General features: G+C 36.3%; 2 protein-coding genes across 5 annotated transcripts; both read right to left on the reverse strand.

Annotated features, from left to right (window-relative positions):
* Positions 1–21: 21 nt before the first annotated feature.
* On the reverse strand, positions 22–4,111 carry LOC129903106 (pentatricopeptide repeat-containing protein At1g77360, mitochondrial). Of its 4 annotated transcripts, none has more exons than XM_055978597.1 (6): positions 3,990–4,111; positions 1,722–3,182; positions 1,499–1,622; positions 1,311–1,410; positions 716–803; positions 22–338 (listed from the first exon to the last, which is right to left on the reverse strand). In XM_055978597.1, the coding sequence occupies exons 1-2, from the start codon at positions 4,070–4,072 to the stop codon at positions 1,739–1,741; spliced, it is 1,527 nt and encodes a 508-aa protein (XP_055834572.1). In that variant the 5' UTR covers positions 4,073–4,111; the 3' UTR covers positions 22–338; positions 716–803; positions 1,311–1,410; positions 1,499–1,622; positions 1,722–1,738. The 4 variants fall into 4 exon arrangements, with proteins under 4 accessions (XP_055834572.1, XP_055834571.1, XP_055834570.1 ...); XM_055978596.1 differs by having other exon boundaries at positions 1,499–1,614; positions 3,990–4,110; XM_055978595.1 differs by having other exon boundaries at positions 1,499–3,182.
* Positions 4,112–5,248: 1,137 nt separating this feature from the next.
* Positions 5,249–11,334, reverse strand: LOC129904653 (NADH dehydrogenase [ubiquinone] iron-sulfur protein 7, mitochondrial). Its single transcript, XM_055980230.1, has 2 exons — positions 10,838–11,334; positions 5,249–5,800 (listed from the first exon to the last, which is right to left on the reverse strand). Exons 1-2 carry the CDS (start codon positions 11,242–11,244, stop codon positions 5,566–5,568), a joined length of 642 nt encoding a protein of 213 aa, XP_055836205.1. The 5' UTR covers positions 11,245–11,334; the 3' UTR covers positions 5,249–5,565.
* Positions 11,335–12,465: the final 1,131 nt, after the last annotated feature.

Below are 12,465 nucleotides of genomic sequence, written 5' to 3' on the forward strand. Positions count from 1 at the left end.
CTTAACAACTGAGACGAGACATAACAAACCTTACACAATTATTCATTGAGTATCGAACGATTTGTTGGGTTTCATTGGTACTCGAAATTTTTCTGGTTCTTCAAAATGAAAACTAAAACTTTTGAGTATACAGAAGTTAATGCTGCACAAAGAAAATGGATCCTCCATCTAAGAATCCCTCAAACTAACGTTCTGGAATGTCCGTGCGCTAGCTCATTTTCAAACCTGGGCATCTAGTGATGCTTGTGCTCATGCTGCTTCTTGTCGACTTACATTTCAAGGTGCTTGCATGGGAATCATGAATCCTGATTGATGTGAGGAAAGAGTTGACATAACCCCTATCCAATTGACAAAAACATGAAAGATTACAACCACGATCAAGTGACAAGAACCTTCTTTTAATGCATGATCTAACAGTACAATAGAAACATTTTTAATCAAGCAAATAAAGGAAAAGATCTGGCAAATATACCAAGCCGTCAAAGCTGAGACTGGGATAAAACTTAGAGATTTCCCATCACATGCATGACCCATGAAAAATGAATCAGGCTTGCACGCGAGGGGCGTGTTGAGAATATAATTAAGAAAATAAATGTGTAACTTCTCTAACAATTTAAGCATTTAGATGAGTTGGTTACACACTTAAAAAACTTAAACAAATACTACATCAATTGTGCCAACACTGTAGAAGAAAAAAGTTACAGCAGGAGTATACCTTAGATGAAGCATTAGCATTCTTTCACCTCTTCAATTAGTTCTTTCCAGGAGGCACCAAACCAGCTCATGTATGCAGATCGAGGACCCTGGACAGAAAAATAATGAAAATACCCGAAAAGGACACATGAAAAAACAGAGTTTGCAGCAGCAGAAACTGAGTTTGGGGACGCCGAAGAACAAGAAGTGGTGAGGGGATAGTAAAACAAGTGCCTTGCACAATTAAGAAAAGCGGTAAATAGGTACATGTCTTCAGGAGAAAAGAAACTAATTTAAGAGAGCTCCCCAAAGAGAATCACAAATACATCAATTATAGACCATTCAAAACAAATACCTTAAATAGTAGATGAAGCTTCATTTCTTATGCCCAAGTCTTAACTAGACATCAGATGGTCTTTTTCTTTTTTTCATAAGCACAAGGCAGAAATAGCGAATAGAAGCAGATAAGTGACATCAACGCCTGAGTACTAATAATAACCCGCCAAATACACAGTGCTAGACAAATGCATTAACAAATTAATTCTTCATTTTAATATTTTGATGCACTTACAGATTGAAGACAACAAAACTATTTACATGGCTGCATGAGTTCTGACCTTGATTGTAAAGCTGCTTGGCTTTTTTCCCACTTGTATCAACCATCTTTCACTTGCTTAAGTTTCCTTTACTAATTAACAGAAAACAGAAAGCAACTAACTGCATCCAGAAGAAGTATTGAAGTTAGAGAAAGCCAAGTTTAAGCAAGATAACAATGAGAAGCTAAGAGATACACTATGCTCTACACCTTTTCCAAACTCTAGTATCTAACAAGGACTGGCCTCATTTCCCAACGTAAAAAAGTGCTCCAAATGAGTCTCACTGATGAAGTTAAGTCCTTAGCAAGCTCAGTTGTTATGTGACCTGTACATCTTTATCCGTTGCTCAAACAGTACAAGACACTTAGATATTCTGACTCTAGAGATCAGATTCAACAACAGCAGATTATAATCACGAATCATCAGAAATACCTCATCTAAATGGTTTCTTAATCAGACAAGGGCTCCCTGACCATAAGATTTAGTTTTTCCTGAAGGAATTCAAGTACATCTTCTCTCTCTTCCTTGAGAAGTAGTTTCCTTAATTTTTCAAATGTCATCCTACCAGGTCGCATTCCTTTCTCTATCATCTCTTCCATCAACACACTTGCACCAGGGGCATCAGCATCATCGCACAATCCATTGATAAGTGAAGAAAAAGTATGCATGCTCGGAACAAATTGCTTGCGTTTCATATATTTCCACACTTTACGAGCCATATTCATCTCATTCCTCTCACTAAACATCTTTATCATCATAGTATACGTGTCTGCATCAGGATCACAAATTTTGAGCATCCTGCGGAAAACCTTAAAAGCATCATCAGTCTCACCTCGAGCAATCAAGCCACTGAGAATAATGTTGCAGGTCCTTGCATTGGGAGTCACCCCCTTGAATTGCATGTCATTTAGAACCCTATAGACATTTTGAAACTTATTTACCTTACAGAAAGCACTAATTAGTGAGTTATATACAGCTACATCAGCCTCAACTCCATTTTTTTCCATTTCAAGGAATGTATCTATCGCATCTTCAATCCGGTTTTCTAGCCCATATGTATGGACTAAAACACTATAAATAAAGGATGTTGGCCTACAACCACTGAACTCCATCTCCTTGACAATTTCAACAGCCTCATCAACCCTGCCGGCCTTGCAAAGTATGTCAACCATGATCCCATAAGTCACAATGTCCGGATTACAGCCCACCTCAATCATTTCCCTATAAACTTCCCTTGCCTTAGGCAGATTGGGAGCCCTTCCCCACCCCTCAATCAATATGCTATATGTTTTTGAATCAGGAATAAATTCATTCTTCTTACTATCGAAAATCTCCTGAGCTTTTCCCACATTTTTCGATTTGCATAGAGCACTCAATAAGCCGTTAAAAGCGGCTAGGTTGGGGGGCACATCGAACTTGTTCATGATATGGAAAGTGTATACAGTCTCCTCTACCTTTTGAGCCCTAGAATATTTTCTCATGATTATGCAAAATGTCTCAATATTAAGCATTCCCTTGGTTTTCATCACGTTTACAAGATCCCACATCATCTGATATTGCCTTATCTTCGCGAGAGAACCAATCATGGAGTGGTAGGCTCTAGTACTATGCTCATAATTATGTTGCTTACCAGCCCATTCAAAGAAACGATGTGCAAGCATTCCAGCATTGTCAAATCTCTTAAGGACATCCTCAACCATCTCCGGTGAAACCCTAATCCCACTTTGGTCAAGCTCTGTGTCAAGGCCCAATTTTGGGCAAGACATCATAATTTTACAAAGTCTTGTCAGTGGATCGAGTTTAACTTCCATTGTTTTGTTAGAACTATACTTTCGGGTAAATATCATTGTTCTACCACACAAGTTGTGATGAAGTCGTCGCAGCATGATCCTCCTGGTAGAAAGATGAAAAAACTTGTGAAGTATCTGAAAAGCTAACAAAAAGAGGAGTTATCGATTCGATCTTTTGGGTTATTGGTATGTCAAAGTAGAACATTGTTCTTTTGTTCATTTTCCAATAGAAGCAATGCAATCAAGTGAATGATCTTCACACATATCAAGAGAAGACAAATAGAATTTCAATTTTTTACCACTCAAATATGGACTTAGGTGCTTGAACTGGAAAAAACCAAAATCTGAAAAAACCACCTTCTTTTTTTTCTCATTTGGCACAACAGTTGGATGAATACTTGCATAGACTAAGACATACATGTGGAGGTGACTGAGATACCATCACTTACTATAAAATCAATAAATTTATGTATTTCCCTAAATTTATACATAATAAGCAAGTCAAATGGTAGTCCATGCTTGAACATCACATCAAGTGAAAAGTAATAACATCAGACAGTTTCGACATCATGGAATGCTGGGATTTCTTCCCATGTGTCGTATCTTTGTTGGATAGAGTTACTGGTACCTGTTGTTAATGGAAGGGGAAGGTGGCACATACCCCGTGTAACAAATGGTAGGATTCCCTACCCAAAACCCTCACCAAAAACTCAATAACATGGATTGTCTAGCTAATCATTTTCAACATGTAAATTCGAGATAACTCATTGAAACAACAAAATAGCTATATCCCATTTCCCTAAATCAATCTCAAATCAACTTCAAGTAAATCAGATTTAATAGAATCCAATCAAATCATTAGCTTACAGCAGCAGGGAATAAAAAAAACTGCAACTATGAGATGAGATACCTGGTAAGATGAACAAAGTTTAGGATATTTTTTTTTTCTTTCTTTCTTGCGGTCCGCCCCACTTTAGGGATCAAAAAACCCATGTTTTCACTTGGGCCACCTGACCCAACTCCAACCTTGGGTAAGCCCACCACGCCCAACCCTAATGATCATATTCATTTGATACTGGCTCGTTTTCAATGTACCTACCAAATTTCATGTCAATTAGAGTCCGTCAAATATATTTAGAAAAATTGGCATGTATTAATACACACAAAAAATTATTGTATTCATTAATTGGGGTTTCATGAGCTGGAAATGTCAAAATATATGTGACTGATTCTGTTTGAGCTTAAATTTTGTGTGTATTAATCCATAAATTTTCTATAATATGAGTGAACGACTCCCTTTGAGCTCAAATTTTACGAGTCCATTGGTGATAGATAACCTATTAAATGACACTCATTGCTTTTGAAAAGCGAAAGTTGCTTTTTTTGGAATCTGTGTCCAAAACAGGAATTTAGGATTATTTCTGTTTTTCGTGTGTATTAGTTAATGAATTTTCTATAATATGTCTGAACCGACTTTGTTTGAACTCAAATTTTGTGAGTCCATTGGTGACGAGCTATTAAATGATAATCATTGTTTTCAAAAGGCGAAAGATGCTTTTTATGGAACTTATATGTCACAAATCAAAAATTCAAAATTATCTCAGTTTTTCATAAGTCCATTAGTTACATCCAATTATTAGTAAGTTCAGTTTCTTTCTTTGTTTTATATAATTTTACACACCTAATAAAAATAATCTTTATCATATTTATATAAAACATATCAAATAAAAAAAATGGGAGAAATGATATCTTACACAACATAATTTAAAACAAACAAATTATTTCAAAAGATATTTTAGTACAGCACATAATTTTAATTTTAAGACCACAAAATAACACCATCTTTTTTATTTTCTTAATTTCATCTCGAGTCAAATTAAAACAAACAATTTTTTAAAAAGCAAGTACTATAACAGTAGTTGAAGATTCTGAGAAGGATGATTAATTGATGAGCATTTAATTTGTGGGCACTCTAAAAGCTTCATACTGCGAGTTTGAAGTCCTCATAGCTGGCTATTTCCAATATACTCTCCGCTCAAGGGTAAGATGTATACAAAACTTAACTCCTTTTTTATGTGGCAGAGGTATAAAACATCCAAACTGTGACTATATCTCTTCTTTTTTATGCGGTAGAAAGGTATAAAACATCCAAACTGTGACTATATCGTGTATAGGTTCAAGTTCAACAATATATTAGATGCACAAGACTTCTCAATCTATCAGTTACACTTCACAATCAAATTATCTGAATCCATTCCTCAGTTTATAGAGGATGCACAGCAGCTTTATTGAGATATATCAACTATAAAAAAAGCTTAAGACAATACCACTAAATACCAGATTAACATACAAAAGAAACATACAAGGTCCAGAGAGAGCCATAAGATTCAGCCAAAAGAAAAAACAAGAAGATCTCTCTTCCATGGAGGGTACTTGGCCATAGGTTTATTTCCATACAGATCGATGGAAACATAAATATAAGGCTCTTATTGAGTCCACCACATAAGCAAATCCTTGCGCCTATTTATCTTCTTCTGCAGTTGAAGAATTCCGTACAGAAGAGCCTCAGCAGTAGGTGGGCAACCTGGAACATAAATGTCAACAGGGACGATCCTGTCACAGCCTCGAACGACAGCGTATGAGTAATGGTAGTACCCTCCACCGTTTGCACAGCTCCCCATGGAAATGACCCACCTTGGCTCGGGCATTTGATCATAGACCCTGCAATAAAAATAATATTTTTTTTTTAAAAAAAAGCAATATGGGTTAATATTTTGACTCATTAAAACAAAAGGGTACCCCATATATTAGAGCAATTAATTGACATTCTCCTTTTAACTTTTCTGATTTTTCGGTGAAGGGAGGTCTAGCCGATTGTGAGCTGTTCAAGTCATTAATTACCAGATTAAGACTGGCGACAGACTGACAGGTATACAAGATTTCCTTGCAAACATAGAAGAAAATCTAGAAAGTAAATGACTGTAAGATTCAGGCTAAATACACTAGAGACGAACCTGCAGCGGAATAAAGTAAAAGAACTTTGGAGAATTTAGGTGAGACACTTGATCAGATGAGGAAAGGCGCACAACTTTAGAATGATAAATTGAAAGGTCTAAAAGAGAACTGGCAATGAAGAGGGTGAGCAAGTAAAAGATCAGAAAAGCAAAAATAGGAAGGCTTCCTCAACATAATGGGTGAAAAATTCCAACAAAATATTTGATAATTGTTTGAGCACACAGGTACAATTTTGAAGGGTCCAGATAGTTTCGAACAGGGAAAGCCATTAACATCACTCGAGGGTGATTTTTAATAATTATAACACCGCGACTTTTTAGGTAAAAGAAAAAATCACGTCAGCTTGACAGCAGATCAGCAGCAACACCAAAAGATCCAACCACAATAAACAGGGAGATAGTGAGGTTCTATCAGCAGTTTTTTACTTAACAAGAGACCTGGAGACCAGAGTTCAACATGATTGTTGGTCCTAAGATACCATTGAACAAGAAAATAACCGGCTTCAAAGACCTTTTGAGGAGTAGGAAGTTCTAGATAATAAAAAACTCTGGCATTGATAAAAGCCTGGCCTGATGGTTTTAGCCTATGTTGCTCAGACTCTCCAAAATGTGGCCACAGCCATGTTGGATCCTCCAAAAGTGCACTACTTTTGCTCAGACTTTACATTTTTAAGAGCCTGAGCAACATAGATTTTAGCTTGGGATTTTATTCCTAATGCTACAATACTATTAAGGGTGATTTTGATGCAAACTGTCAAGAATTTCCATCGCCACGACTACTTGAAAGAGAGTTTAAATGTTACTTACATAGCTTTGATTCCAAAGAAAAATGATGCAAAAGAGCTGAGGGATATTAGGCCTATCAGTCTAATAGGTAGTGTTTACAAGATATCCCCAAACCTCTGACTGAACGGCTAAAATCAGTGATCTCCAAAGTGATTAAAAACATCAAATGACATTCCTAAAAGGCAGACAAATACTGGATGAAGGATGTTTCCCTTATTCTAATGAATGTGTTGATTCCAGAACAAAGGAAAAGAAGCCAGGAATCTTGTGCAAACTAGACATTAAAAAAGCTTTTGACCATGTGAATTAGAATTTCATGATAAATATGTTTTAAAAAATGAGGTTAGGTACAAAATGGATTAGATTCTGCATAAGCACAACCAGATTCTCAAAATTGATCAATGGGTCACCGGAAGGTTTGTCCACATCACATGGAGTTTTTGAGGCAGGGAGATCCTCTATCCCTTTTTCTCTTCATTTTAGCTATGGAAGGACTGAAGTCACTGAACAACATGCTTCAAACAGCCCACCAGCACATCTGGTTCAAGGGTTTCAAGGTAAACAATAGACAAGGAGAAGAGGGAGCATGGAGATCAACCACCTCCTTTACGCAGATGATGTTATTATTTTGTGTGATGCAGAAGTAGATCTTTGAAGGGATATCTAGGCTTCACATTCGCTGGAGGAAAAGTTCAACTTATCCTAATTAATGAAGTCTAACAGATTCAGTAACTTGTTGGAATTCTTGGAGGAGAAAATTTTTACTCTGTATTTATATGGGAATTCCCCTGGGGGGATAAATGCAGGTCCATTGATATATGGAATGGGGTGTTCGAGAGATGTGAAAGAGGCTGCCAAGGTGGCAAAAACCAATACTTTTCTCTAGGATGCAGTTTAGTGATGCATTAATAGTGTATTGGATGCTCTCCCAACCTACATGATGTCTTTGTTTCCCATCACTCCAAAAATAGGGAAGAGAACGGATAGATACCTAAAGGGGGAACTTTCTATGGCAATGGAACAGAGAAAGAAAAGGGTTCCCTTTAGCCCAATGGAAAGTTGTTACTCGAAGCAAGTAACATGGAAGCTTGGAGATAAAAAATATGAGAAAACAAAATCAAAGCTTTCTAATGAAATGACTTTGGAGATACACAGATGAAGAACATTCACTATGGAGGATAGTAATTAAAGATAAATATGGTGAGGAAGGCCCCTGAAAAAACAAAAGAAGTGGTCAAAAAGAGGAGATCACTGCATAGTTTGGAAGGCTATTAGAATTCTTTGGCAAATTTTCAGCAACAAAATCAGCTAGAGTGAAAAATGGGCTGAATACATCTACCTGGAAGGACAACTGATTGGAACAGGGTGCTTTGAATACAATATAACAATATACCTGGACATTTTTCACTATATTTCAGCAATAGAAGGCAACATTAACTGAAATTTGGTCTAGTCAAGTGTGGAATCATAGGAGACTATTGAATGATTGAGAGATCACTAGAATTGTTGATTTCTATAACACACCAACAAATTCACTGAAGTTAATCAGAATGATGACAAGGTATGGTGGCTAGGACACAACTCTGGAAGATTCTCTATCAAAAATTCCTATCAGATTCTTAGTAGGCGTATGGCCATAGATTTCATGTATTTTTCACTTTATTTGGAATTTATGAAGTTGGAATTGAAGATGGAGTTGTGTTTCATTATACTTTTGGCGAAGGAGAGAAGAGAGCACTTCAATTGAAATTTATAAAGATAGAGTTGGAAAACATGTATACAACACTTCTCAAATTTGGAATCCAACTCCAAGTTGGATTTGGAAATCTTATAACGAAACACTAATCTTTGAAATAAAGTGAAAAATTATTCCAGAAAAAAACTGAATAATTCTCCTGGCTGAACAGCTCCTTAATCAGACCAATATTTCAACCGAACTGTAGCCCCAGAAGGATATATGGAGAGTTAAAAGCCCCTACAAAGTGGCATATTCTGTTCGGTTAGTAGTCTGAGACTGAGAGGCCTACTAAAAGCAAGAAGAGCTGATGAAGAGGAGAATACAACTTTGCTCTAGATACCATTTCTTTGGAAAAGAGGCAGAAATTATCAATTGTCTGTTTTTACATTGCAGGGTGATTGTACAAACTCTGGAATATATTTTTAGCATTATCGGGGCTAGCCTGGACAATGCCAAAAAGTACCAGGAGGCTGTTGTCATGTTGGATCGCTTAGACCAAACAGAGTAGATCAGTGGGTCAGGAAAATAAACTAGGCATAATCCCTGATACATATGGTGGACTATATGTAAAGAAAGGAACTCAAAATGTCTTAAAGGCAAGGTAACTGATCTAGAAGATAAAAATGAATTGCTTCTTGTTTTATCCATTTTTGGTGTAAATTAGAATACATAAAAGACTTGGTAGCTATATTAGACGTTCTGTAAGAACATTGTAAGAAGAAAATTATATTCTGATGCTTCTTTATGGATCCAATCTTTGTAATTATTGCCAGCACATCATTTGTGCCTTTGAATTTACAAAAATTGTTACCACCTCAAAACAAATGTCAACATACAGATGAACAGTCAGTCACAACCGAAGAAGAATTAAAAGCTATCGCTGAAGTAAAGATCAAAAGATGATCGAAGACAGTAGCACAACAAACACATTAACCTATAGAAAGAAGTGAATATAAAATATTAGTCACTTGTTTCTAAACTGCTCTATGGACAGCTCAACAACTATTTTTAGATATTGTGGGACTTCAGCAGGGTCATGCCTGGAACTAGATGCGACTTGCTGGGGTGCTAGAACAGAAAAGGAATTAGAACACAAGCAAAATGGTGATATACTAACCTGACCATTGGGACAAAACAAAAACGACACCAGTAGTCAGAGGGAAAACTATAGCCATTACACCAGCACAAAACTTGTTGGTAACATTTATAAGCAAATTCTTGTCTTCATTATATTGAATGGTTACATAAACAACAACATACCTAGGGAAATCCAATATGTGGGGGTCTGGGTTATATTGGACGGCTATCTTCCTAACAATCTGCAAATTTCTCATCCCGATACCAGATACACTACTTACTTGGAACACCAAATTTAAATGCTCAACTTTGACACCTTATTTAACCAACAAGAATTTTTAAATAGGGGAAGGCTCATTTTTCGATAACTAACATGAACAGTCATTAAAAGATGCAGTGCGATAATTCAGCACTTTTGAGTGTTAGAATATTGGAGACAAATTCTTAAGCAGTTTTCACAAAAACTCCACAGGTACTTTAATTAGGGTTCCTTAGAGAAGGTTAAAAGGAAAACTTTAAAGAAACCTGGCGAACCACATGTTGCATTATGTCACAATTCACATACAAGATTATTCTGATTGTCATCCCACTTCGTGAAGATCTATGTTGCTCCTGTGACCTATGTTCATTCTGAGTCCTACTAAAACATTCTACCAATAACATTCAAAGCGTGGTGAACAGGTGAAGTTTCCTCCAAATCTCATATTATTCTCCTACACATTATATAGCTACAGTGCTCCACGACCTCTGTTTTTTTATTACTACACCAAAATCCATCAACACCGCCAAAAGAACAGTTCTAATTAAGACTGCCGAATACCTTTCTCAAACTATACCAGAGAAGAAAGCAACAACCAAATAATCGGATTAAATAAAATCATGTTATCCACCATTTGTTGCACCCGAGGGAAAGCATCCCACCAGAGCAGAATGAAATAGAGTTTCATAAAGCCAAGACATAATCATTGATCTCACGATAATACAAAAAAACAAAAAACACTGCCGGCAATCAGATTTCCCTAAATGTGCTTATATCAAAGCCTCTACGGGAAAAATGGAATCCAAACATAGACAAATAGATATCATAAACAGATACATAGTACAAACGGAAAAAGAGGGGTAATTGTGAGAATTTATACATACTTGCGAAGAGCAGGGGCCATTTTGTTGGTAAGTGTACCAGCAACAATCATAACATCGGATTGTCTAGGGCTAGGTCTGAAGATAATACCAAATCGATCAAAATCGTAACGTGCAGCTCCGGCGTGCATCATTTCCACAGCGCAACAAGCCAATCCAAATGTCATGGGCCAAATGGACCCACGACGAGCCCAATTCATCAGATCGTCGACCTTAGATATAACATACTCCGCCGGTTTAGATATACCTGCTGGCGACGTCATGGACGGAGGCTGTGCGCCACCGTAAGTGGCCGGAGAAGAGGCAGGTTGCTGTGACAAAGATGGGAGTGTCGTGTGGATCGTCGCCGCTCTTTGAAGGAACGGCGCGGTTCCGGTGAGACGTTTCACGTTTCGAGCTATTAACGCCATTTCCGATTCTCCGGTGAAACTCCGGCTTCTAGAGAATTCCAAAGAGAAGAACAATGAAAGAGGCGGCGATTAATGTGAAAATACACACACAGTATTGTTTTATTGAACCAAATAGATGGCGACACGTGGAACTGATCCAACGGTTACCAGCGAAGATGGATGCCCGGTTCCAGATGGATACCCCAGTCCACCAAAGATGTTATTAGATAGAATATGGCATAGCTTCAGCAAATTGAGAGCATAAGTTTAGACAAGACGGTAAGGAGGTTGAGAATTAGAATAAAAGATTAACTGGTAGTTTAGTGTTGTTGTAATACTCGTAGTAGGACTTATGTATCGCGTAGTTTTTTTTTTGTTGTTGTTTTTATTCGTTATTGCTATTTTCTTTTTCATCTGTTTTGATTCGAGGTAAGAAAAAAATTAGATATATATATACTATATTTTTCAAGTCACTAGTGAAATTATACTGTATGTATTTGTTGTTGTAGTTTCGTTTTCTTTAAATGTATATTAATATTTGTTGTTGAACTTAATTTGTATATTGATGTTTTATTGTCTCTTTTTCTTTTTTTACTTTCGTGCTTTGATTACATTTTTTTTTTGAGCAAAGGCTCTATTAAATACAAAATGTTTATCTTGCAAAGTAGAAATAAGGTAGTATTTTTCATTTTATTTTGTCTAAGTCAAATATCGGAGTCAGAGTTTTGAATCGATCTCAGATCGAGGTCGGAGTTGGGATGTCTATTCGTCATTTGAGCTTAAGCCTGTTTTCATTTGGGTTTCATATTGGGGCCTTTAGTTGAATATCATTGGGCTAGAAAGGATTTGGTTTGAGTAATATTTTGTAAATAATTTCTCTGTTTTTCTATCAAAGTGAAAATTTTCATTAATTATAGTTTGGAGCAAAATTATTATTAGTAGCTATATTTTATTTATTTACTATTTATAGCTATCGTTTTGGAGTTGTATTTATTTATTAGATATTGTTATAAAGTTGTATCTATTTGTTTAATCTAGTTGTGTCAGCATATACAATTTCGTTGGACATATTATATATGTTTGTTCAATCTAATTGTATCAACGCATATAATTTTGCTAGGTACATTATATCTGTTCTCTCAACCTACTTATATAATTGTATACATTCTTTTACTTTGATTGTATTTCGTTAAATGAGTTATTATTGATTGTTGATACAATGGTATGTATCAAAAGTCTATT

This window comes from Solanum dulcamara, chromosome 9 (genome assembly GCF_947179165.1).
Source record: "Solanum dulcamara chromosome 9, daSolDulc1.2, whole genome shotgun sequence".
Classification (NCBI taxonomy): Eukaryota; Viridiplantae; Streptophyta; class Magnoliopsida; order Solanales; family Solanaceae; genus Solanum; species Solanum dulcamara.